The 26,337-nt window shown below is 40.2% G+C and overlaps 2 protein-coding genes across 4 annotated transcripts in view; one reads left to right on the top strand and one right to left on the bottom strand.

The window, feature by feature from the left end:
* Positions 1–725: 725 nt before the first annotated feature.
* On the bottom strand, positions 726–25,939 carry acsbg2 (acyl-CoA synthetase bubblegum family member 2). 2 transcript variants are annotated; one of them, XM_071486230.1, is made up of 15 exons: positions 25,791–25,939; positions 17,169–17,298; positions 15,949–16,073; positions 13,408–13,679; positions 11,693–11,781; positions 9,799–9,919; positions 9,347–9,427; positions 9,107–9,256; positions 7,957–8,133; positions 6,570–6,751; positions 5,574–5,816; positions 5,261–5,478; positions 4,920–5,059; positions 3,654–3,900; positions 726–2,610 (listed from the first exon to the last, which is right to left on the bottom strand). In XM_071486230.1, exons 2-15 carry the CDS (start codon positions 17,261–17,263, stop codon positions 2,492–2,494), a joined length of 2,259 nt encoding a protein of 752 aa, XP_071342331.1. In that variant the 5' UTR covers positions 17,264–17,298; positions 25,791–25,939; the 3' UTR covers positions 726–2,491. The 2 variants fall into 2 exon arrangements, with proteins under 2 accessions (XP_071342331.1, XP_071342330.1); XM_071486229.1 differs by lacking the exon at positions 25,791–25,939 and adding an exon at positions 21,890–22,067.
* Positions 25,378–26,337, top strand: part of rfx2 (regulatory factor X, 2 (influences HLA class II expression)) — a 31,976-nt gene continuing 31,016 nt past the window's right edge. For both annotated transcript variants that reach the window (XM_071486238.1, XM_071486233.1), the window contains exon 1: positions 25,378–25,499. The gene's annotated coding sequence lies outside the window, so the exon portion shown is untranslated. The remainder of the gene's footprint in view (positions 25,500–26,337) is intronic.

Below are 26,337 nucleotides of genomic sequence, written 5' to 3'. Positions count from 1 at the left end.
TATCTGTCTATATAATATACTATTTCTCCATTGCTTTTAACTAGCTACACTATATTATCCATTACTTTTGGCTGTTTATTTGAACTGTTCATCCATTACCTTTAGCTAACTGGGTCACCTCATCTGCTTGCTTATTAGTTTTCATGCATTCAGATGTTACAGGAGACTCAATATGTGTAAGTTTCTTTTAATTAAAGTATTTTTATTTGTTTTTAGTTTTGCAGTTCCTCAATCTCACCGTGTACTTCCTACCCCCACAGTGAAAAAAGAACATCACAATAACAGTAATTTACATTTATGTAAAACGTTTGTAGATCTGGTGGTTCACCACTTTTCCTTTAGTACTTCCACCACCGTGCAGGTGTTTCTATTTTTAGTTTCTATTTTGGTTCCTATATATACACAGCAGTGGTTCTCAAGGTGTGGTCTGGGGACTCCCACAGGCCCTTCAGGGGGGTTCAAAGAGGAGAATATTTTCACTATAATTCCATAATGTATGATTATTTTGGTCATGGGCTTCAAACACTTTCTGTTATAACACGAAAAGTAAAAATCTTATCAAATGGGGTCTGTGGTCTAATTTGTCAGTTAGGGGTGTTTGATGTGAAAAGGTCTGAGAACCACTGGTATACATTATATGTTCATACAACTGTGTAACAGAGTACATGTATATGTACATTAACTTCTTCTCCACTGTTCTCATTAAATAGGCCAGACACTTAAAATGAAGAAACACATGAGCATAATCACCGTTTATTCCTTAGCTGATCACACGAACATTCACATTTCTGTAGACTGTAACAGAAACAGCTCTGCTTTGCCTCTCTCCTGCAGTCTCATGCATATTTCCATCTTTCAACCCTGATATTTTAAACAATAACAGCTCCTTAGGGTCAAGTAAATCCAGTCTTCTGTCTGGGGTCTTATGAGCTCTCGATGAACTGTTTGAGGATGGGCTTTTACAGAGTAATATAATATTAATAATTAGAGTAATTAAAGTACATTAATATAAGTACTTTTAGCTACCAAACCTTTGTGTTTAACTTCTTATTTATGATTGTTGCTAAAAGAAATCGGGACAGCAAGAAACTCATTCACCCAGATGCGCTGAATCACCGTCATTTCCTTAATTAACTTTATACACACACACACACTCACACACACACACACACACATCAACGCTGCTCTGTTTTGTTTACCCTGAACTTTAATTGCTTTGAGCGAACCATAACGAACTCCATCATTTTGAATCGTCAGAGCTACAAATTCCTATGATATGCTTATATACAGTTACATCATATACATGAATCAGCTCTTTGGAGTACAACAACCCGTTTTGGCCTCCCTTCAATCTGTCTGAAATGTCTTCAGTGAGGCCAAAGACATGTGGTCACTGTGTTAAAACCTTGAGCATTTGAACATTTATATATTTGATGCATAAGGTATTGCAACAGACCAATAAGGGCAGTTTTTAACGCAGCTGATGTATTTGCTTTTTTCCATAAACCTGCCGTCTAATTTATGTACACTTTCCATTCCTGATACACTTTATCAGCCTCTGAGTGCAAAAAAAAAAATTGAGATTTCTAGTCTGAGAAACAAAATGAAATAAAAACAAGCGTGAGGATGCAGACGATGTAGGCAAAACATATTTACAATACAATCCACAACATCACAGCAGGTCTACACACAGACGGACCATTTAGAAAACATTTCAACAGGGCCAGGCAGGTGTGTAGGCTGTAGTGAGTCAGCACACAAAACAGCTTGACTTTATAAATTACAAAAAGCAAAATGTATGGCTTAAATGACGTGTTTTTACAGCATGAAAAACAGAATTTGGATGTTTTGTGATGAGATATATTCAATTCATTTGCCTTTGACTTTCTGAACTCATGTACAAAATAAATGCTTTTTTTTCTTTAAATCCTGAAAGGCTGACAAAGATGAGGAAAAAAAAACAAAATACAGAGTACACGTAAAAAGCCAGGAAACATTGGATATAGTTGAATATCATATGAAGTGTTTTCTAGACATGTTTCTTCATTTGAAGCTCTTTTGGCCCATGTAAACTTTGGCAAACTGAAAATAAATAAAGTAAAACATGTTCAAAACACATTACTCCTTCAAAACATCCTATAAAGTTGTTTGTTTTGATTCTGTTTTTTTTTTTCCTCTATCAAGTATTACAGCACAATAAACTCTTACATCCACTTCATCTATCGGATATTACTGCTCATCCCAGTAATACAAATAAATAGTTGAGTTCAGCTTATTGAATCTTAAATCATAAAGCTATCTTAAGAATGGCTTCTTCTCAATTCTTTACAAATGTAAACCAAGACGGAACGACCGAAACTTAAGGCAATCAAAACATTTATATACAAGAGGGAAAAAAAAAAATGGTGACGGGAGACGTGGTATGAATGAGGTGGAGTGTGTCTCCATGAGAACAGACAGTCTGGATCACCCTGCAGGTGGAGGAGCAGCTCTATTTGGGAGGCAGCGGGTTGTCAGGGGTCGTTGGAGTTGGCAGCTCCCTGTAAAAGTTCTCAATCTGCTCCTTGTACATCTTCATCACCACTGGACGCTTCAGCTTCATGGTAGGACCTGTGGAACAGGCAAAGAATTCATGCTGTTAAAACACTTGTTTTTGTATTTGTTGAACACTGGAGCAAAATCAGTTGTGCAACATATTGCAGGTGTTGCTCCATCTTTACTTTGGCTGCAGTTTAAGGCTAAAACCTGTGCTGTTTGAATCAAAGATCAAGGTCTTTAAACTTCATTAGTGACCCCTGCAGAAGCTGTTTTTGAGTTGCAATCATGTCATATCAGAGTTATTGTAATTATGAGTTTTCCATGTAAATATCCAAGTCACCTCACATCAGCCAGCGTCCATTGTTCAATTAAACAAAATGTGAGAGATACAATCGTCTTGATGACCTGACGCCTGCAGGTTGTTAACATGTGAATCTTTCTACCATTTATCCCCTAGAACATGAATGTGGTCAAAGTCTAAACCTAACCCTAACCCTAACCCTACAAGTACAATTTTGGACTAAAGTGAAAAACAAAAGTAAAAATTAATCAAGCTTAACAATATAAGCTTCATATCAAAATTCTTTGTGACATGTAATAGAGCTCCAAAGGCTTTTTAATGAATAGATGTTATGTGACTGAAATACAGAGACAGAGGTAGGAGCACACACCTTCTAAGATGTGTGAAAATTATTATTATTATTATTATTATTTATTTTACAAAATATCATAGTTCATGAATCAGATGATGAATCAAAATATATAATTTGATATATCTGATGGGATGTTACACCCTTTTTACTGCTTTTTATCAGGATACAAACAGACAACAGAAGTGAAACTGGCATCTGTTTTGTTTGCAATTATTTTTCATTGTCTGCGATTCTTGACGTTGGACTAAATTTCCTCTTATTACTGTGCTGTTTATTCCATTATTTCCACTGACAAAACTCATTCCCACTGCAATTTCAATGTTAACTGGCCCACTTGACCTGATAATGTGGTAAATTACAGTAACACCGTGATAGCATGAAAAATACAGAAAAAGGGATTCATTAGATTAGTGGTTGTGACAGAGCAGGAAAAAGAAATATCAAAGCTCCCGTCGCACTCACCCAGCTCTCCTCCACCGACGGAGAAGTCCCGATCCAGAATGATCCACTTCTGGATGCGTTGAGCGTTGGAGGTTGCCTTCTCGTTGACTCTGTTGATCCCCTCCTGGACGGCTGTGTGGACCGCCCGGTCTCGGCCGCCTGAGATCTCAGAAACACGCGTGGCGTTGCTGCCCAGCCTCCTGCAGAACTCCACGGCCTCCGGTGCCAGCTCGTCCTCTGGATCGCCTGTGTCAGCGTTCACCTGGCACTGGAGAACAAAAAAATGTTAAAAAGCTTTTATTTATTGAATAATGTTTTCATTTATGTTATCACACTCTTGTTTCAAGTATGGATACAAGTGTTAGTTTGTTTTTTTGAAGTAAAATCTCTTCTCAGACTTCTGCGGTCAAAGCCCACTAGGTGGCAGTGTCTGAAAGCAAATGTCTCAGAATCCAGCGTTTTTTTACTGCTTTTTACTGCTGATGCAAATCTGCTGCTGCTGTATTATCAGCCATGAAAACACATCATGATGAGATAAAAAGGTATAAAGGTCGGATGTTTACAAGGCTCAGAGATGTTGTCATGTTTTGAAAGGAAAGTCTCAGATACAGTGTTGTTAACAAGTTAAATCTTCAGTCTCCATCTGAGGCCTTCATCTGCCTTCTCTCCATTCACCGTCCTCCTGTTTTAAAGTGGTGCAATGTAACGAAGCACATTTACTCCACTGCACCTGGGGCATATGTGCATCTTACTCCACGATAATTACAGCTATAGATACTTTACACATTTAAATTTCAATTTATTGGTTTTTAGCTTCTTAATATGTGAGAATTAGTTTGGACTTTTAAGCAGACATCACTGGATCATTTTTTAATGCTTTCTGGCCTTTTTACTGACCAAACAATTAGATTACTCAAGAAAATAATCAATAAATTAATCCATTATAAACTTGGAAGTTAAAATGCTACATTACTGCATTGGGAAGAATAATCTAGTGATGTAACACATAAGTATAACACGTACAGCAGCTGTTTTTTTTTTTTTTTTTTTTGAATAGTTTTACTTTTGATGCTTAAAGTACATCTTTCTGATAGTACTTTGTGTACTATTACTTCAGTGACATTTGCAAGAGTATTTTAGTGTACTACTGCTACTTTAACACTAGTGAAGGATGTGAATACTTCCACTACCGCCACTACCCTGCCCTGCTTGCCTCCTCTTGATCTGTGATTAAAGTGGACGAACAGACCCACGTCTGTTTTGTCCAGATCTGTTTCTTGTCTTTACCTTAACGGTGAGCAGCATGGAGAGAAACTTCCTCTTGTCTCCAATCAGCATGGCATTGCTAATCAGCGGGAGGGCCTCTTTCACTGAATCCTCGATGGGGACAGGAGGGATGTTCTCACCTCCTGCTGTGATGATCAGCTCTAAAATCAAACACAGGCACAGAAGGTTAGGTAACAGACAGAAAACTGCTCTAAGGCTTCAATAGATTTGTCGTCCTGTAAAAGGATAAAAGGCTGTGAAGAGAATCCATAAACACTGAACAGTGAGCCTCTCTCCTAAATCTGGTACGACTACACCTGTCTGAGTGGGATCTAGCTCTACAGGGAATATAGAATCAGTACCTTTAATTCTTCCAGTGATGAACAGGAATCCATTCTGGTCATGTTTGCCCAGGTCACCTGAATGCAGCCAGCCCTCTGCATCCAGAGCCTCCTCCGTCTTCTCAGGCATGTTGAGGTAACCCATAAACACGTGACGACCCCAAAAGCAGATCTCTCCGTTTCCCTCCTCGTCCGGGTTGTGCAGCTTTGTCTTGCACCCTGGGATCTCTTTACCACAGCTGCAGGACAAAAGCATTTTTCTGATGCACCACTCTCAAGCATGTGGAGGAGAATTCGGTGTCTTATCAAATTTATTTGAAAAGGAAAAATGTACCTGGTGAGCTTGAAGGCATCAGGGAGGGAGATGGTGTGAGGTCCTGTGCTCTCGCTCATGCCGTACAGCTCGTACAGAGGAACATCCAGGCTGAGGAAGAACTCCAGGGTGTCTTTGGTGATGGGTGCGGCGCCTGTGTAGCACTTTTTGCAGCGGTCCAAGCCCAGGGCCTTACGCACCTTTTTGAACACAAGCTTTTTGGCTATGTGATAGCTGATAGGTGTGCGGCCAGCTGCTCCGTTTCTGTAGAGAGACAAAACATAACCGGGGTGAGTGTTTATGTGTCAGGACTTGATCAGATTCACAAATATCAAGTGTCCAGAGATGGCAAATGAGATGCACTATATCATCCGCCCGTTTGGATTCTCTCTGTATGCCTATCAACACAAAAATGACACGGTGGCAATACTACAGAGCACAAAAAAAAAAAAAAAAAATCTACAGCCTACAACCACAGTGGTTTTTGGTTTTATATAAGAGATAATGTTTCATTTTATGGGTCCCATATACTTTGAGCTGTCATACATATTAGATCTGCTTTTTAATCAGTACATATTAATTTAATTGACATTTATGCTGCATTGGTTGAACTTCAAGCTTACATGTAGTTTTCAGCTGCGCCTTAGTGTTTCAAACTGATCTGATAATCAACAAATAAAACACACTACACCCAGGCTGTAAAATTTCAGACTCAGCAGTTATACTTGCAAACATTTCTACCAAATTCAAAGTAACTGTGTTTTGCAACCATCACTTTCTCCATTTCTCTTGTAATTAAAACCAAATTGCGTTGGTCTTTCTCAGAAATATCCATGTGACTTACAGCTAAATACTGACTAATGGAAAAAAAAACAGGAACCATAGAATAAAGCGTTGCCAAAAAAAAACCATTTCATTAAAAAGAGCGCAGACACATGGAAACAGGAATTCCCCACCCTTTAAGAAATGATTCAACCGTGTCTAAACAAAGTTTTAATTTCAATAACATGCACATACTGGTTCATCTTGGTGAGATTAGTCTGCAAACCGACGTCTTTGGCCCAAGCAGCCACTTTCCTCCGCACAGTCGAAGACTTTGCTCCGACAGATTTCATCTTCTCCTGCATCTTTTCCCAGACACGAGGGACGCCCATGAAGGCTGTGGGACGCACCTCCTTCAAAGTGTTTACCAGAGAGCCCTGATAGAAGAAGGGGACTATTGTTATTACCAGAAACGTTTATTTTATACACAAAACCACATGCAGCCTGCAGCTCACGTGAAAGGAAAATGAGCAGAAAAATTGAAATCTGCTACCACAGCATGAGGCAAAGATCTTGGAGAAAGATAGCATGAAAAAATGTTTGACAACAAACAAAGAAGCCTTTTCTGTTTTTTGTGACATTCTCATATGTTCCCCCCTCAGAACCTCTCTTTAACTTTTACTGGGTAATCTGCATCTAATCACTATGGACTAAACTTGCGTTGAGAACATGTCGGGGTAATGATCATGACCACGGTGATAAAAGAAAGAAGCCCTTGGAAATAAACGCTGCCTGAGAGGCAGCAGTCAACATACCGGACATAATTTTACACCAGAGATAAAATCTTTTAATTCCCATGAAGGGACAAGAAGATCAGAAATGAGTTTTTATTGCCCTCCTTGGTGACCCTAGAACGATAAACTGGCATTTTTAAAAAAAGAAGTTAAATGTAATCTGGATTTACAATTTGGGACAATTGTACATTCTCAGTTTTTTCATTTGTATCTTATTTTTATTCTTTGCTGTTTTAGTCATGTATATGACATTTACTCCATTTTCATTAAACATTTACTCCATTTTCATTGATTATTGTTTGTAATTTTGTTTATGTGAAGCACTTCAGTCTGTATCTGAAAAGCGCTCTAAATAAAATGAAGTATTACTATTATTATAAAGCATTATTATCTAAATGAAAGCTCAAAGACGTGCTGCATTAATGAGTCTTATTGTGGCACCTACTGATGAGCTGCTTTTCATTTCATTTCAAACTCTCTATTTCTATCTCTGAAAAACAATGTGAAGTAAAGTAGATCTCAATATTTCTCTGGATTCTCTGCAGTAAATAACGGAAAAATACACTCACTGGCCACTTTATTAGGTACATCTTTACACTCTACATTTATAATGTAATTATAATGTAATTTTAAGCTATGACCTCAGTGCTAAAACATAAAATTTTAATAACATCTCTGAGTGTCAACACAAACTGAACATTAAAGGCATCGTAAAAGTCACTTCATGGCATAACAGTTGTTTTGGACTCTACAGGTTTACCCAATAAACTGACAACTCGGTGTACGTTTTGTGCGTCCACGTGTTTGTGTACTGTTCACCACGTATAAACACAAATGTAGCGTCTTACCTTGAGGGCATCTGGCTGAGCGAAGTACGTCGCCCCCCCGACCCTCATGGTGACCCAGATGTCCACCATCTGGGCCGCGATGTGGCTGAGCGGCAGGTAGCTCACCACCACCTCCTGAGCCTGGTTGGCTTCTGTCAGGCGCACGTGACGGCTGGTGGAGAGCGCGGTCCATGTCAGCTGCGGAGAAGAAGACAGGAATACTGTTTACATGATGAATCTTAATCGTTATATGACCTAGGAGGTCACGTGTCTTTTTACAGGCACAGAAACAATGGTGAAGGTACGGCACACGACCTCAGTGTTTTAAACCTTTATAACTGAACTTTGACAAGAATAACACATGTGCGGCAAACATGTTTTTTATTGATACAGTCAGACGCCAAGTAAACAAGCAGTGGTGGAAGAAGTATTCAAATACTTTACCTAAGTACTGCAGTAAAAGTACCTGCGCATTCCTGCAAAAATACTGATGCAAAAATACATACTGTTGTAAAATCTGAGGTGAAGCTAGTTTTGCTTTGTATACAGTTGGGTATTTCAGTCCAGTGTTTCCCAACCTGAGGGCTGGGCTCCATAAAGTGGTCATAGCAAGAGACCCCAGCTAGACACAGCTTTCTTTTTGTAAGAGATCACAAATCTTTAATGAGGCATTTTATTTTATAAACTTATTGTATGGTTTTTATGTAAAACATTCATCTGAAAAGTAACTGAAGATGTCAGATTAATGTAGTGGAATTTTCTCCTCTGAAACGTGATGGACTCAAAGTATAAAGTAGACTAAAAAAGGAAACGCTCATGTTAACTACAGGCACTGTACTTAAGTAAAGTCCTTGAGTTACTCTACTTGCTGACGTGTCAGTGGTTGAACAGGATCACAGCTTGTTATTTCTCTGTGTGGATTGCCTTGAGGAAGGAGTTTAACTATAGATGCTTTGCTGAAGGTTGAGTCATTTTAATTCCTTAAGGTATTTTGCTGACCCATACCTAGATAAAAACCTGCCTAACAGGCAGTCAAATATGTTGATCTGTGCATATCTGCACTTCCCCCGCCCATTACAAAACGGCAGTATGTTTCTGGTGTCAATGTCAGGCAGCACACACAGCACACTTCTGTATCCTCAGAGGTGAAAACACCCCCCCTATAACTTACATTGTCATGGCTCAGCATGACTCCTTTGGGCTGGCCTGTGGTTCCTGAGGTGTAGATGAGCGTGCAGCATTGGTTGGGCTTCTGGCTGGAGATGATGGCATCGAGGGGAGCGTCAGGCTCGTCACGTCCGAGCTCCATGAAGTCTGCCCACTGTGGTGCACAAGGAAAATCTCTGAAATGATGCTTCTTGAACTAAAATCTTTTTCAGGTTTGATCTTGGCATAAATACACTGCACTTACTGTGTACAGATTTGGTCTCTTCTCTTTTAGTGCATCTTTGTACTGGATAATGGCTTTCAAGTGTGGAAGCTTGTCTTCAACCTGTGAACAGACAGAATACAACCAACATACTGTCAGTGTCAGGGGAAAGCCAATGAGACAACCTGCGTCAGTTCTACACAGGTGGCTATAAATATTTATATCATTTTATGACAAAATAATTCCGGACATGGAGGAGCTGCTGACAGTAGGAAAAAAATTTAAACAAATTTTGGTCGGTAGTGAAACAGGAACAACTCAGAAAACCAAAAATAACTAGTGTAATAACTAGTGGAAATCCAAAGTTTTCACTTCCACTCATGATAACATGTTCAATTTTTTCTGCTTTTCCTCACATCTGACCAGAAAACATCATTCATATCTACGTGTACATCATCAATTCATATACTGCTACTACATCCCGCTGATCTCACCTGAAGGATTTTCTGCAGCTGTTTGTGGTTCTCCACCACGATGATATTGGCCTTGCAGTTTTCTGCTACATACTGGCATGCCTCAGGAGAATTGGTGGTATAGATGCCCACAGCAAACCCACTGCAACAGACAACAGAGTCAAAGTTACCAAAACACGAAGCTCTCCTCTTATTGTAATCTGCAAGATCTTATATGCAGGGACCTGCTATATGAGGTATTTTATCAAATCTACAGAACAGGGAGACCTGATGTCTCACAAACATCTCCATCACATGTGGTGGGTTAATTTTTTAACGGATCTCCAGTAGAGTAATTTATACTGTTTTCATTAGGCTTGATTGCCAGGAGACTTTAGAAAGATGATAATGCACAAAGCCTTGGTTAAAATGCTTTAATATGTCCACTACCCTGTTTTGTTTTTTTAGCTGTCTTGTTTCTAGTGATAATCAGTCAATAGAAACTACTTGACCTAGCATCCACTTAGTGAAGGGGAGCAAGACTGTTCAGTAACGTGATCTGCAGCAAACACTGAGTCCACTACTGAGTTTATCTCAGCAGGACTAGTTTGACAAGCTGATAGTAGTTTCACTGCATTCTTACTCATGCGTCAGCACTGAGCACAGAGAATAGGTGTGGGAGTCTGGGAATCCACATACAGCATCAACGTGTATTCAAGTTCCAAGAGAGAGTTTTAATGCGTTAGCACACAAGATGAATAACATGTACTGATCTCCTGTGTAACAAGATTTCCCTCAATGCATTCTTGCAGTCAGCTGTCCAAGAATTGCTGTGAACAGAATGTCTTTATAATTACAGCTCAAACTGAACACATGGCATGAAAAAACCCGATGTCACATAACAGATGTTTTGTAATGTAAGCAGCTCAGCTGCAGCAAATCTGTCCTCGACCAATCAGTGGATGAGTCTCTTCCATTTACTGCAGGGTTTTGGTTTCTCAGATAAAGTTGATTTCTTGGTCCCTTTTTGCTCGCTGAATGAAGCATCGCTAAACGTTTCATTTCTGCTGAGGCCTTCCACACTCAATAATAATGCAATCACGAAAGCAGAGAGGCTTGTGATTGCAGTTATTTGACAGTTTCATCAATGGTGGGAGACGTACACGAAACCTTAACCTAAGTAAAAGCACCAACACAATGCATAAATACTCTGCTGCATATGTAAGAGTCCTTCAAAGTGTGATTAAAGAAAACAAAATGTTAATACTGATGCATCAATGTGTAAGCAGCAGTGTTGTAGAGATTTATATATAATTACAGTTGCATATAGTAACTTGACCCCTAGATCGGTTCCTGATCAATCAAGTCAGACCCCTTTAAATCACAAGATACTCGAGAGGTTCTGAGATGATGAATAGGAGAGGAAATATAAAAGCAACTAACTTCTACTACACAAATTTATATCAGAGTTTTTGCACTTTGTGAGATATTATCATACTTCTTTTGGGCCTCAAACAGTCATTCAAATTAAACCGTCGGAGGGAAATCACTTTTTGAAGGAACTGCTACTAACACCTGACATCCAACAAGGAGGTCAACCAGACACTGATTCTTTTTTTTAAGGATAAAGTGCAAGTACCTCAAAACTGTTCTTGAGTAAATGTAATTGACTGCTGAGTTTTCACCACTGCTGTCCTTAACATTTCTGTTTAGCATAGTGCTGTAATCAATCAAGTGAAGAGGCTACATGGTGAACTCCATGACACCCGAGGTTGTCTCATATTTCAAGCATTGGATTGCATCACTCAGACATGCACGTACACACTGAAGCACGCATTAACACAATGCTGGCAACGAAGCCCTGAGTGAGGGAAGAGTGGGCTTGTCACTGACAATCATATAAACTCTCAAATTCAGAGATGAAGATGAAACTCACCCTGCCAAAATGGCTCCAATGTCAGCTATGAACCACTCAGTGGAGTTAAAGCCCAGGATGCCAACGCCATGGTAACGCTGCAGACCAAGCTGTAAAAAGATAAACACACTGTTTGAGTATGAAAAAATAACAGATTATACAAATACTCCAACAAATTTCGACTATCCTGCACATCTAATATCAGTGAACTTCCAGTCCATCATTTAGTTACAGCATTCAGTGTATTCCTTTTTCCTCTAGACTGTCAGTTCTTTCAGTTTATTTCATTTTTACATATTTTTTGGGGCATTTTTGCCAGCAACTGACAGGCCAGGTTTATGTCTCCTAACCCACTGAGGTTCTCTGTCTTTCATTTATTTTCTTTTTAAAACTGTTCAGATAAATACATGGTGTAAATATTGGTGTTGCTTTTACGTCTCTGCAACAATGCCGTAAGATGAAACTAGTAGAAGAAAACTAGAACAAAAAAACGTATGAAACTTTCAGAAGTATATGTTTTTATGCATGCACTGAAATTGGCCTAAATCTAAATATATCTTTATTTCTGAAAATACTGGAGAACAGATCTGCTGATCTACAGTGATCACAGGTCTGGGTTGCCACAGCAGCTGTTACTATGGAGACAGATACACGGGCAACTGCACATGAGACGGTTATAATGCAAACTGATACCGAGTTAAAAACTGCAGTGAAGACTCATGAAGTCTTTAAAAACAGTAGTTGGAATATGATATGAGGCTTAAGAGCTGAAGCCCCTGCAGATAGAGACTCCCCCCCTTTGTTGAGCTAACAGTGCTTCGTTAATGTCTCCACGTGTGAACACTCAGGTTCAGATTAGTTTGTGTGTGTAGTGTACAAAGAGGCACGTGTAAGCGTGTCTCTGTGTGTGTGTACATGACACCGGCTGAGTCTCCATGCTGACTAACTGAGCTGAGTTTCACAATTAACAATAACATGCTCTGTCCTGTATGAACAGCTGAGGCCGGTCCAGGGCTGCCTCACTGTCTGGCTGACATTTCAGCCCAACTCCTTTGTGCTGTGTTGTGTTTTGTCTGGACAGACTTGGAGTAAAATCAAAAGTAAGACTTTAAAACAATGACAACAGAAGTCGATTGTTTAAAACCAAACAGAAATCATCGACCTTTTGATACTGAGGGAGATCTGTCGTGAGGGTGGATATAAACAAAAGAGTAAAGCCTGAACAGATATTTCCCTCTACACTCCTTTAAGGTGTTGTGTAATTGAGAAGTTTCATATATTTTAATATTACGCTACAGTCAGGAATTTCTCTTATTATGCAACGAAAATGTGGCCATGCTTGAACCTGCAAATGTTAAACGGTTCCGGGTGTAAGCATCAAACTGAGCTGAAATACTGCACCAACACATATTTCACAGAAAATTAAATATATCTGTTATATAAGATGATAGACTGGGGTCCTGCCCAGGGTGAACCCCACCCTCACCCATTGTCAGCTGGGATTGGCTCCAACCCCCACCCAGTTGTGACCAATAGTGTGTGTTGCACTTTCACAGCCACATCATGGACATGAATGTCAGTAATGATTAAAAGCAAGAGGTTTTGGGGTTTGCACTGGCAAAATCCTCCCAAAGACTGTTGCAATAAAACCAGGATGAACTGAAAAACCTCAGCTGTGAAGACAAGGCTTTAATCCTTTCGTTTATACTACACCAACCAACAGTTAGAAAAACTACCTTGAGGAAGCTCTTGGCAGCGGTGCGGCAGGCCTGGTAGTAGTCTCTGTAGTTCAGGGTCTTCTGCTGCTCGCCCTCCTTCCAGCCCAGAGCTGTGTAGTCACCAAAGCGCTCCACGGCTGAGGTGAACATCTGGTTGACGGTCAGGGGCGTCTCAGCAGCCAGGCCAGTGTCCCCCATCCTCAATTTCACCATACCATCGCCCTGTGACGTCCACAGGCCGGGCTCTGCTGCTGCTGGCACCGACAGGGAGTTTGGGCGCTGGGCATTCACTGGAGGCCATGAAAACATTCAGAGAGAAGAACAGAGGCTTGTCAAAAAGCTTCAGGACTGTGTGGGGGTGGGCATGGTCGGCATGCAGCTGCAGGAGAGAGAGGTGTGGAGACGGCTCATGAGAGCAGTGCCAGGTGAGCTGATTGATGAGCTGCTGCCTGTTGTCTAATCACACCCTCCCTTTAAATGCAGTGGGATGCTGGACCTCTGATGACTCTCTCACACACACACACACACACACGCACACACACACACGCACACACACACACACGCACACACACACACACACACAGATCAGCAGATCAGTCCTCTCCTTTCCAAGAACACATCTGCTGGAATCTCTTCATCTCCATGTGTACTTCAACAAACAGCCTGCATTTGTTGCATTAGAGGGGACATCGTTCACCCTCTGGCACTATATTAACGCTACAAAACCTGCATGGACCAATGAGCAGATGAGCGAGCTTAATCTGAGCCCTTGGCAACAGTGTCACACTCACACAGGATGCACAGCAATGTCAAAATGAACAATAGTTACCCTTTAGCTACTTAATTGTTTTGAGGCTGATAACAACATTGATGTTTGACAGTTTAAAAAAATCTGTCACTCATTTAGCAGCCAATATTAGTTTTGTTTTCACAGATAAATGAACATTTTTGATGATTTTTCACAGTTATGAACAAGAAATGTAGTGTGCAGGACATTTTACAGTTAAAAATAAACCTGTCACTACTTTCTGGTGGACCAACTAGAGAAAGGTGAAACTGTTTCAAAACATTTCCTTTGCATTTTTGTAGCTTAATTTCATGTCATTTATCGGCTGATGTATGTGCCAATACGATACATCTGCAGAGAGCTAACACTTTACTGGACGATTCATCAGTCGGGCTCTAACAAACTTTTTTCTCATGAAACACAAAATTCAGGTGCCATCTTAAACCTGTAATGTGTTTTACATTCCCAGGTTCATAAAAAAAGAACTTCAATTTTCAGTTCAGTTGTTATGATAAATCTTAATTTTAAATTGTTGTTAAAAATTACAATGTAGGTTTTCATTTTGTAGATGTGGCCATTGGTTTTGTTGGTTATGATAACCCTGTGCACTTGCTGATATCTCAGAAATGTGAGCAGTCAAATGAGTGTACAAGTTATAAACAAAACCTCCCTGTTAACCAAACTTACTTGGAAGAGAAATCAAAAACCATAAAATTACGATCCACAGCTCTTTGCACTCACGGTTTCATTTGCAGTGCTCTGACCTCGGGTTTAGATAATCTGGCTAAGCTATTGTTTTGTTACAGTCTGATGATCGTCTGCCTGGTTGTTTCTTGTCTAATTAGACCTCATTGTCTCACTTCCTGAGATCTCAACAATTACTTGGTGAGTACACAATTATCATAAACGTCAGAATCTATGGCCACGGCGACAAAACTAAAAGCTGTAATAAACAGTGGAGTTCTGTTAAGGAAAACTCATTTTTCATGTTGTGTTTTACAACCACACAGAAGGTTGTGCCATCGACCCAACGGCCAGCAGGATGTTTTGAATATACGATGGGGTCATATTGTAGGCAGAGGAACTAGACTGTGGCAGATTTATGACCTAACACAAGCAGCTGGTTATCAGGACAGAGCTGCTGGGTGATCATGGAAAACTCAAGCAGCAGCAGACACATACAATATAATTAAACTGGTAGTTTAATTATACTCTATACTCAATAATTAAACATTAAAAAAAATGAGAAGATAATTTTATTTAACTAGTATAATAACCTATTTAACAGAGTTACTGCTCCACTGATCGGATTTTTCATGATGGCGACTAAACTTCCTGTTAGTAGTTCTGTAAGTAGACAGCCCCATGTCGTATCCCAAGATGGGCTTTTCATAATGTTAACAAATATTATGAAAGAAGTGGTACATGTACCAGGACTTCACCCTCAGTGACCACGACAGGAAGGAATGTCAAAGTGGAGTTTGAAGGCAGGAAAAGGAAAGTCAAGTTTGTTCTGCCAAAGAATGTGTTCTTTAACTCCCGTTTGGTCTGCTTCCTCAGGAAAAACCCGATTACTAGTGCTGACTCCAGCGATTAGAGCCAATGCAGTGACTGCATCTAATATAAGAATATGCATAAGAGCCTCGCTCTGTCTGTATATCACCATAATTTGTTTTTATTCCGGCTGCACCACCCTCACAAATGTTAGAGTTTAGGGTGGGACAAAGAAAGAGTAAACACACTCAACCTGGTGACTTTCCTTCAGCCCTCACCTGTTTGTGTGTTTGAGGTCTGTTCAGCAGGGACCTCTGTAGTCTTGGTGCTGCTGGTGTTGACTTCATTATGGGCACCAATCTCCTCTTCTCTTTCCCCTGTGGACTCTTCCTCTGAGGACTCACTTAAGAAACAGAAAGGAAAAAAAAAAAAAAACATGTCACTGCACTGCCACGTCCTCAGAAATGACCAGAGACAAAAAAAACCTGCCCCTGCTCTGAGCCATGAGGGTAAACTACACACACTGTTGAACTCAAAATCATCATCATCCAGACAGCACACATTTATCCCAATTCTCAACTGTTTATATCATTATTCCATTAAATTGAAGCTTCAAGGATGAAGTGGAAATGATAACAACACTATGATTACACTGACAGAAATACAATCCTATACAGAATGAGACTGCACAATCACTAACATTATGTTATATACTAGTGAGCGCTGCATCTCCAACCTGGGTGGTATGTTTGGCATCTGCATCCCGTAATTTCCCCATCATCACACCTATATTCAAATCTTAGTAAAAATCTTACGTGTAAATATTCCTTTGGAACCTACGGTGTTTTTACTTCACTAACACTCACTGGATCTTATTTTAAGAGCAAAAGAGCATAAATTTACAAACATGCATATTATAAGCAAAGCTACTTATTGCTCTGAACTGGAAAAAAAAGGTGAGAGACCAAATATGTGCTATGTATGATTTAATTTAATCTTATAAGGAGGGAAATGTGGGTTCTGTTTATGTAGTTTTCTCTGTTCTAAATATGCTGATTTTACTGACAGTACTTTTATTAATATACAATATTTAACTGCAGGCGAAAAGAGGAGTGAAGGCTTGATCTTTTGTTTGGTCGTTTTTGCTTGCTGTTTAAAAACACATGATGGAAAAAGACATGCATATTTGTTGGAAAAGAAACATTATAGTGTATTCATTTACAAGGAATCCTCACAAATGGCAATAATTCTACGGTGTCTCGTCCAAAAAGCACTACCAATGAATTATCAAGATAAAACCAGTGGTTTCCAACCATTTCGGCTTGTGATCCTTTAAAGGCAATACAAAGTCAACTCCACATCCCTCATCAACGGTACGATCTGGGAAGGTAAAGATGCATCTTTGTCACCCCTCAGATTCATCTCAACTCGCTGGGTGGGGACAAAAACCCTGGAAACAGTGATGTCAAGGTAGTTTTGTGTCTTTGTTTGGACATACTTGGCTCCATCCACAGTGACGTCATCAAGAGAGGCTGCGCTGTCTCCCACACCGCAGGATGACTCCAGGACACCGCCCGCTCTGGGAGGCTCCATCACCACAGCTTCAGCGGTGGGTTCACACACGGTCACTGGAAAAGAGAAGTGACAGGACCTGTTAGCTAAATTTGACAAGAACGGCCACAACAAGGAAACAAGAGGGAGACTAAGACAACTGCACACAAGCCAGAGCTCAATATTGTATCAGGTACATTGTCAAGATAAATCTATTCAGGGACTGAACACAGATTTTGACATTTTAGTAATGGTCAAATCTTTTCCGTTTCATTGATGACCGATCATCATTTGGTTCATTGGGTTACCTATGTGTCCCAGTGCCGGTCATGTTTTCTACTTTATTGTCAGTTTGTAAGTTGAGTCCTCTTCCTGAGTCTTTCAAAAAAACAGATTTGGCTGCAACTAACTATTAATTTCATTGCCGGTCAGTTCACTCTCTTTATTTTTACTCGATTAGTCACAGTGGCAGCTATGGAGGTTGAGTGGGTCGTCCACTAGTGAGAAGGTAGGTGGTTTGATCCCCGGCTCCTCCACTCTGCATGTCCCTGGGCAACATACTGAAGATACTGATGGATGTCAGTGTGTGAGTGCGTGTATGATGATGTTGATGGGCAGATGCTGACATAACTGACGACTTGACCAAGGATTTGAATACCTGTGTGGAGTATTTGCCTACCATCTGCATCCTGTCATTTCCCCTCAGTACTCCCAAAGTATAATAACTCATGCTGGGCCAGTTGGACCTGCTTAAATCAGGTAAATCTTTGTGGTCGGATAAGGAAGTACTGGTGAAAACTAGCTGTACCCAATAAATATTTGGCACGTGTACTGTTAGAGTAAGATTGAGGCTTGTTTGAGAAGATACCTCGTGACTTAAAGAGAGGAAAAAGGATTGCTCTACTGGTCTAATTGCAAGATGGCAAGTAACACCAGCATGTGACAGCCATCGGCTTGTAGTACTCACAAGACTCACACCTGAGTGTTGTTGGCCTCAGGTCATAGTACTTTTTTTAGCATCTGTAGTTGAGGGTTCAGTTTACACATCCATCCCTGTTACTGACTCATGTGCAGGTTTCAGACATAAGTGACTATAAATATTGACAACGTGTGGTGACTTCACTCTCCTGAATAAATGCAGAAAAGAAGAACTGTAATTTGCACAGATGCAAAACGTTGACAGGAGATTTCTCGAGAGGACCACTATGTTTAGCTATGTCTTGCTTATTATTAACCTTTACAGCTTACTTTATGAGCTGTTGAATAAATATTGTCTGTGTCTATACAATGACTGCTTCGCTGACAACATTTGGTTGTATGGCAACAATGTGGGGAACATATGGGGCCTAGGTGACAAAGTGGAAAGTCTACAGATAAGTCTTTTTATGAATATTGGACCGCCATTCACGTTAATGCTGGGTAAACAAAACACCTTTTAAAAAAAAAAAAAAAAAAAAAACTGTATTACTGCACCCTCAAAAGCATGAAGCGAAATCTGATTATGAAACCAAATTTTGTGATATAAGATTAAAGGCCGGACAGAGGTAGCTTGATTTTACACTCCTCTTTCAAGCATCCTGCAGCATATATATTTCAGTAGCTATGTAAAAGGTGATCAGCACTATTTAAAAAGAGTTGGGAGAGAACATCCATCTCTGCCTTTGTCATTACCTTATCACAGGAGCCACGTCAAAGCCTCTTAAACAATAACCCATCGCCACTCGACCACCATCAAACACACACCTCCCTCCCTCCCTCTCTCTCTCTCAATCCGGTTTCTGTTGTTGTCTGCACCCTTCTCTTTGGTAAATCACAGGTCTGGCCTGTTTATTTAAGGGGGCTGAAAACACATACCAGTGGCTTCATCTGCCTATTGTGGCGGCAGCCTATCATGACTCGCCTGTCAGGGACAATTGGGCAAAAAGAAAGAAACGAGCTCCAGAGAGGTCAGAGAGCAGGGATGAAAATATTTTCCATCACACTTTAGAGTTTAACACATATTTGCCGACCAAACCCTCCAATATCCAATTACAAAAACAGGTTAAATGGATTATTCCACGTGTATTTAACATGGTAGGAAGGAAACTGCGGGCATTCCTGAAATTCCGGACTCTAAGGAATCAGCTGCCGTCACCCCAGAGCACTGCAAACCGTCATCACTGCTGTAGAAGAAAATCAATTCTACTTTGGTCAAGTGGCAAACAGCCAGCTGACCCCGAGGAGACTACAGTTCATTATGTATCACTACAGAGGCCTGAAAGATCTCAGCCAAAGACACAGATGTCACAGGGTGAAATCTTACCGCTGCTCATATGGACACAGGCAAAGCTGCCATTTTATTTTGCCTCTTCCTTCCACTGCAGTTGCAGACTCCTCAGGAAGACAGGTGCTGGTGGATGTGGTTTTATTAAATGGAAGACGAAGTTGAGGGTGAAGGCAGGCAGATCTGGGGTGAGGGGGGATTTAATAGGGTAGACGTGACAAGATTCCCCCTCCTCCACTACTTTAGGCTTTGTCATTGTTTTGGTATCGGGATGGGAAGGGTGAGGGGAGGACATAAAGTGTACAGCCTTCAACATCAGACTATAAAAAGCTCCTAAGGCTATTTCTTGCTTGCCCCCTTTTAAATTTCCCCTTCTTCTTTTCAAATACTGTGTTCATTTTGTTCTGATGAGCCATCACATGAACCCCCATTACATTTAAATTGATTGAGATGCATGCTGCTGATTTGGCTCTGGTGTGGCAACCCCCTACTTCTTGTCAGAAAGTGACAAATGCCTTGCAACATCAATCACTGGTCATTAAGTCTTACTGAATTATTAACCCACTGCCTAAACATAACATTTTCAGCTTGTTGTGGTTTGCGAGTAGTTTCAGTTTTCATTTTAATTTCTTTTTTTTTTTTGAATGCTGGAGTTTACTGGTATCACCCATGGGATACGTTTGTGGGTTTCCCCTTCAACTGAACTCAGCAACCTTAAAAAAAAAAAAAAAAAAGCAAAGTCTCTTGGAAGTAGGCCTCTAACATTCATTATCAATTAACCTGCTGATTATTTTTTCTTGGACAATTTATTGTTTTTGAAAATATTCCCAGAATCCAAGGCGGCGTCTTGAAATGTAGGCAAATGATGAACTGATTATCAGAGTAGGTCCAGATTCATTTTCTGTTGATTGACTATTTCTTTAATTGGCTGATTGTTACACCTGTGTAGAGTTTCAGCCAAAGATTATTTTCATTATTGATTCATGGTTACAATGACATATGTCAAAGAAAAGCAGCAAATCCTCTCATTTGAAAGCTAGAAACAGAATATTTGGAATTCTTTCCACTATTGTTGTTTGAAAAATACCAGAAATTATTCATCGGTTGTCAGAATAGCTGCCAATTATTTTTCTGTTGATCAGCTATCAATCACTTCAGCTCCACAGTTCTACTTTAAAGCACGTCTTTGATATTCTTTGTAGCTCCTAAAGACAAGAAAGCACTTTTTGCACCCTTTCCTGTGTGCTTTCATTACATTTCCTCGTCACGGGGCGACACAACTCATGCCAAGGATGATTATCTCATGGATTTAGCACAGTGATAGCTGACATCATTATTGCATTCATGCAATCGGGAGAGGATTATGAATGTGGAGCAGAGTCTGGCATAGCAACAGCTGTTCCCTTCAGAAAGGGAAAATGCAGCAACAGTTGGAAACATAATGAAACATAAAAGGTTTAAGTGTTGAGTAATACAGGGGGAGTCAAACGTGTCTTCTACATAAAGAAACCAGAATCATGCTCAACTAAAAACCTGTCTACCCCAAACGAAACAAGGGACTGTCCCCAACACAATACCACCATGTCTGCAAACTTCTGCTGAGTTAATCCCTGTTAAACTGAACAGACACAACCCCACCCCTCATTTCATTGCATGCTGTCTCTTTTTGTCCACGCTAACAGCCAACTCCACTTGACTGTCTGAACCTGACACTGTCACTCAAAACACAAGTGAGATAAACTGAATTTCTGGCAATCAGTCATCTGCATGATCTACATCCTCAGCCAGCTGGTGCCTCTGAACATCACCCAGTGGGGCAGTTTTACGACTGGGCGTAATCCTCAGCATCCTCCCTGCACGATGTAGTTACAGCTACCAAACCACATTTAATACCTTTGTTCCAATTCTGAACATTTATGAGCCAATAGTGAATAATAATACAGGAAAAAAATTAGACCAAGGCTTTAAAAGGCATCTCTTCAACGTTAGCTGTCATCTGGCAAATTCACACAGATATGCTGGTTCGGTTACACCCAAGAAACCAGCTCTCCACATGCGGTCAGAAGATGACTGAACCGTACATTACAGATCCCCTGAAATCAACTCAGTTATCAATCCACAGCACTAATCATATTACCAATTGAAAAATGGGCTTTTATCAATGGTAAATGAATGACAGGAGCTCGTAAAGGCTCGGGAAGGCAGGAAATCAGACTACGCCATAAAAACCAGAGGAAATACCTGATATGAATTCATATCAAATGATGGTGTTATACCAGAGATAAGCTTAGAAGCCGTTTTCTCAGGGATCGTTAGCAAACCTGATCTAAGTGTTAGCTAAAAGATAAAAGGACTACATCTCACCGTCGTGAAGTAGAAATGTAAAACTGAGCTGAAATACTCACATTGCATCGCTGGGAACTAAATCTTTTCCTGTGTTTTAAATCGTCCACTTTTCCTCTGCTCTTAATTTCTTTTCTTAGCGTCGTTGCTTCAGTTCAGTTTGCCGCTAAACATAAATACAGCAACCGCCCACTGCGCCTACAACTTGGGCAGCACATCATTCATTTTCAAACAGCGGCCGGCTCGGTTGGCCCCGCCCCCTAAAAACCCCACCCAGACCCCCCCCCCCCCCCCCCCCCCCTCCTCCCAACTACGACAACCAGAGAAACCTGATTGGTTGAAATTGCTCACACCACAAGAGCCATTTTCCATATAAGGCCACGCAAGCCAAATGAATACGGTGGGGGAAGTGGCTGTGACGACACACCGGTGCCGGGTTGTTCCAGCGGGTTTTCGCTCCGGGTGAACCGGCTGCGGATCTCTGCCATGTACCGAGTATCTCCAGTTTTTTACATCAGTGGGTGTTGCAGGCGTTTGTGCAGGGAAACACTGGCGTGATATCAAGTGGAAATAAAGCAGTTTACATCATTATCCTCCGGCTGCAGAAAGAAGGCGAACAGTTTATTCACCAGTGTGACTTTGATTCGTGTCGAACTCGCGAAATACTAGTAGAAAAGATTAGTTCGTTCATTATATCCCAGCACCGAAACACACACATTCATCCTCGGCAGATGATGCTACGAAACCAAAACCCATCCCCCTACAGAAACAGATGCAGTCAGACTCAGACACACGTTGCAGCTTTGCCGGCTGAGGTTACTATCGGACAAGGAGAGACATTACTGCAAGTGCAGCTGTGCTGGCGTGGCTTTATGACTTTCCACTGGCTGATATCCTTGTTATGTACTCTGCAAAGACGCCTACATCCTGTGACCTACATTATGATAAAATATTGCACACATTTATCTTGCTTCTTCTTTATGTCTTCCTTAATTTTAAACCACTGATTAGTTTTCAACTCAACCCATTTTAAATTAGCAGTGAAAGAAGCACATTTACTCAAATACTGTACTATTGAGGTACTTCTATTTGAGTATTTCTATTTCAGAACGCTTTATACTTTTACATCGCAACCAGATGGAAATACTGTACTTTTGACTCCACTAAAATTATTTCACAGTATATTGTACTATACAAATTAAGAATTTACATACACAATGTATGATGATATTTCCACACTTTTACTGAAATTACACTTAAACTTGTAATGTAGGATTTTTACAGTGCAGTTTTAGTTCAGCGGAGGATCTGAATACTTCCCCAAATACTGCAAAATAGTATCCTGGTGCAATAGAAGCCGAAGCTCATGAAAAATATAAAAACATTGCTGACGGCATCACAGAAGTATTAAAGATAGACTCTGTGAGTCACTAAGCAACCAACAAGATACTGGATTACTTAAAAGATTACACATAACATTGTTTGTAAACCTAATTTCAGCCTTCTGACGGGAAATCAAAAGTGTCAGCCCAATCACAGCGACTGACAAGCCAAGCCTGTAATTCTAGTTCTCCTGGGCCATTACCTGATACACAGGGTAGTGAAACTAAGAATGCAGCTCTGAGGAGGAAACACATGCAGAGGGATAGCAGAACATAGAGACCTACCGCTAACAAAAAAAGATTACTGTGGGCAAACACTGTACTTCTGTACAAATCTGAAACTAAATGAGTGGAAACTGACAAGAAAAACAGGTCATGACCCTTTATAAATGTGCCTGCATCTGTGAGGGAAGTGGGATTCACTACTATTAGGACATTTCATTTTTACACTTGAAGCTGCTACAAATGAGAGTCAGCTGCCATTCATACAGTAAAATTCAGTAGTCAAATACCCAAGCAACACCTGAGGTTAAAACATTACACCGAAGGAATTTCCCTTGCATAGTATCCCCTAAACTCCTACCTCCACAGTTCAATAGGTCAAGTAGTTCAAGTAGAGAAAGCAGAGAGCACACAAATTTCTTACTCAGATGTGACTCAAATTTAAGGTATAAAAACAGCTAAAATCTTGCCATGACAACAGACTTAATACATTCAAGCTCACAAGAAAATAAAAGGCACTATCTATAAATAATGAGATACCTCAAGTAAAAAAAAATCTGAAAAATGTATTCATATGCAGTTCAGGAATTCAAAACTTGTCATTTCTTATTTGTTATGTCTGGTTATTTACTTTTTTTGAGACCAGGCTTAAAATAGCTCACATGTAGATGCTCACATGACCTCACAAAATGTGTGCCATCGCGACTAATATAGAAAGATCTCTCTCAGCCAATTGCCACGAGAGATGAAATCGCAGAGCTACCACACCACAGCATCACATGACAAACAGAGGCCGGCTGATCGGGTGCACCCATGCGCACACGCTGAAGTGCTGCAGGATGTGTTTAGTGCTGATGCACGCTGCACTGAGGTTACTGTCAGTCAATGACACCCTCTGTCAGACCATGCTCTGCTGAGCCAGTGAAATAGTGCAGTGACTCTCTCGGTTTGATCAAATCTTGGCTTGATCCATAAATGAGTTAATATTTACACAAAGGGTATCAGTAATTCTACATTTCATAAACCTGTCTGGTTTATGACCAATATATATACTTTATGTTTGCATTTTAGCAGAAAAAGTGCTAGTTTTCAGTATCAGTAATCAGGTTGATATGTGCACAATTTGCAGTTGTAGAAGAAATACTGGCATTTTTACCTACACTGTAAAAATACACCGAAACAAGTAAAAGTATATGAGTATTTCCAACAAAAAGTAATTATAGACTCAAAAGTCTAAGTATCTGTTATGCAAAATGGCCTTTTCTCATTATGATTTTACATAATTCTATTAATTAACACCATAGCATGTTATGAGCATGTCAGTGTTGAGATGGAGCTCATTTTGCCTCAAACAATGCATCATACTTTATAAATTGATCAAATTTTCTGTGTTTTAAGGCATTTAAGAGGCACAATTCTATACATAGCAGTGGTGGAAGAAGTACTCAGATGATGTTTATAAATACTCTGTTCCAGATAGAAATTCTGCATTCAAAAATGTACCTAAATATAAGTATAAAAGCATAAGTACCAAAGGTAAAAGTGGAGATAACTATCTAATATAAGACATACTCATCTAATAACTCCTAACCTGAACTTAAGTACAGGATTTAAATAAATGTACTTAGTTACTTCCCACCACCGTACATACCACTTCCACACAGAAAGCACGTTTTGTGTTACACCCAGTGCTAAAAAGATTTAACATTTAAAGACGACAGCTCCCAGAAGGCTTTGCCTGCGTTACTATGGCAAAGGCTCATGGGACATGTAGGTATTAAAAGCGAACAAACTAATGTTTTACTTTGGGTAAAATGTAAAGGTGTTATATTTTAACCACCCAGCACAGTGTTTCGAAGCTAATTCGCATGTGTTATGGACAGAAACCGTGAGTGATATGTTCCGGGAAAAGCTGTCGAGATGCCGGCGCCGGCTGCGGGGAAGGGGCGGGACCTCACCCGCTGCTGGTGCTGCAGCTGCGGCTGCGTGGATGAGGACGGCGGCTGTTTTCATGGAGGGAAATGAGTAAATATTCTGGTGAATAACTGGTGAAGAGCTAAAGACCAAGGTATAACCTATCGCCGATCTCAAGATGTGTCACTTTTCATTCATGGGAAACAACTTGGTGGTGTGATTTTACTTTATTTAGCTGTAACAGGAACAATAATCAACTCAAATCTAATTCCCACATACAAAAATAAAATAACCCAGTAGATAAAGTTAATCAAATTTGGCTTGATGCTCAACTGACGTTAAAGTAGAGTAATAGGTGTAAAGATTAGGGATAAATCTAAAATAAAAAATAAATATCTAAATAAGCGACAAATGCCGATAATCGATCAAAGGTGGCATGACTTACCGCTAGAAGAGGCTCTTTGTCTTTCACCGTGAATGATCCTCTGTGTGTGTGTTTGTCAGCGTGGGAGACGCTGGCAGGGTCACAGTCACGGGAAGTTTGGCTGAAGTGCTGCTGTGTAACACCTGTTGTAGCCACCTGTCGGTTTATATCTCCTCACACAAACACTCACCCTGCGTCACTTCAGCGCTCATTCGTCTGAGGCAGTAGCATGAAAATAGGCGGTGAAAACACTAAAATACATTCTTAGAGCACAAGTGATGGTATGTTTTGTTTTGTCTGGCCATCAGTCCAAAACCCAGAGACTCTCAGTTTACTTTCATGTAAAACAAGCAGAAGTTTTACATCTGAGAAGCTGAAACCATCCATTTTTGTTTGCATGTTTGCTTGTTAAATTACTTGAGTTAGGCCTATTAGGTGATAAATAGAATAGTTGGTGATTCATTTTCTGTTGATTGACCAACTATTGCAGCTCTATAGCACAGTGAGTGAACTGTGAAGCTTTTCAGTCACGATTATAGGTGACATTACAGCAGCATACATATTCAAA

The sequence above is a fragment of the Trachinotus anak genome, unplaced genomic scaffold (assembly GCF_046630095.1).
Source record: "Trachinotus anak isolate AG129_WGS33_773 ecotype Australia unplaced genomic scaffold, CSIRO_AGI_Tana_v1 ptg000010l, whole genome shotgun sequence".
NCBI classification, from domain to species: domain Eukaryota; kingdom Metazoa; phylum Chordata; class Actinopteri; order Carangiformes; family Carangidae; genus Trachinotus; species Trachinotus anak.
Note: the sequence above shows the minus strand (reverse complement) of the source record. Positions and strands in the feature narration are given on the sequence as shown.

Excerpts from the sequence above, each read along its gene's own strand:
- acsbg2 (XM_071486229.1), bottom strand. Across the intron at positions 8,134-9,106 it reads TCATGCTGAGCCATGACAAT|CTGACATGGACCGCGCTCTC; the intron begins GTAAGTTATAGG and ends TCTTCTCCGCAG. Across the intron at positions 5,479-5,573 it reads GATGCCTTCAAGCTCACCAG|CTGTGGTAAAGAGATCCCAG; the intron begins GTACATTTTTCC and ends TTTGTCCTGCAG.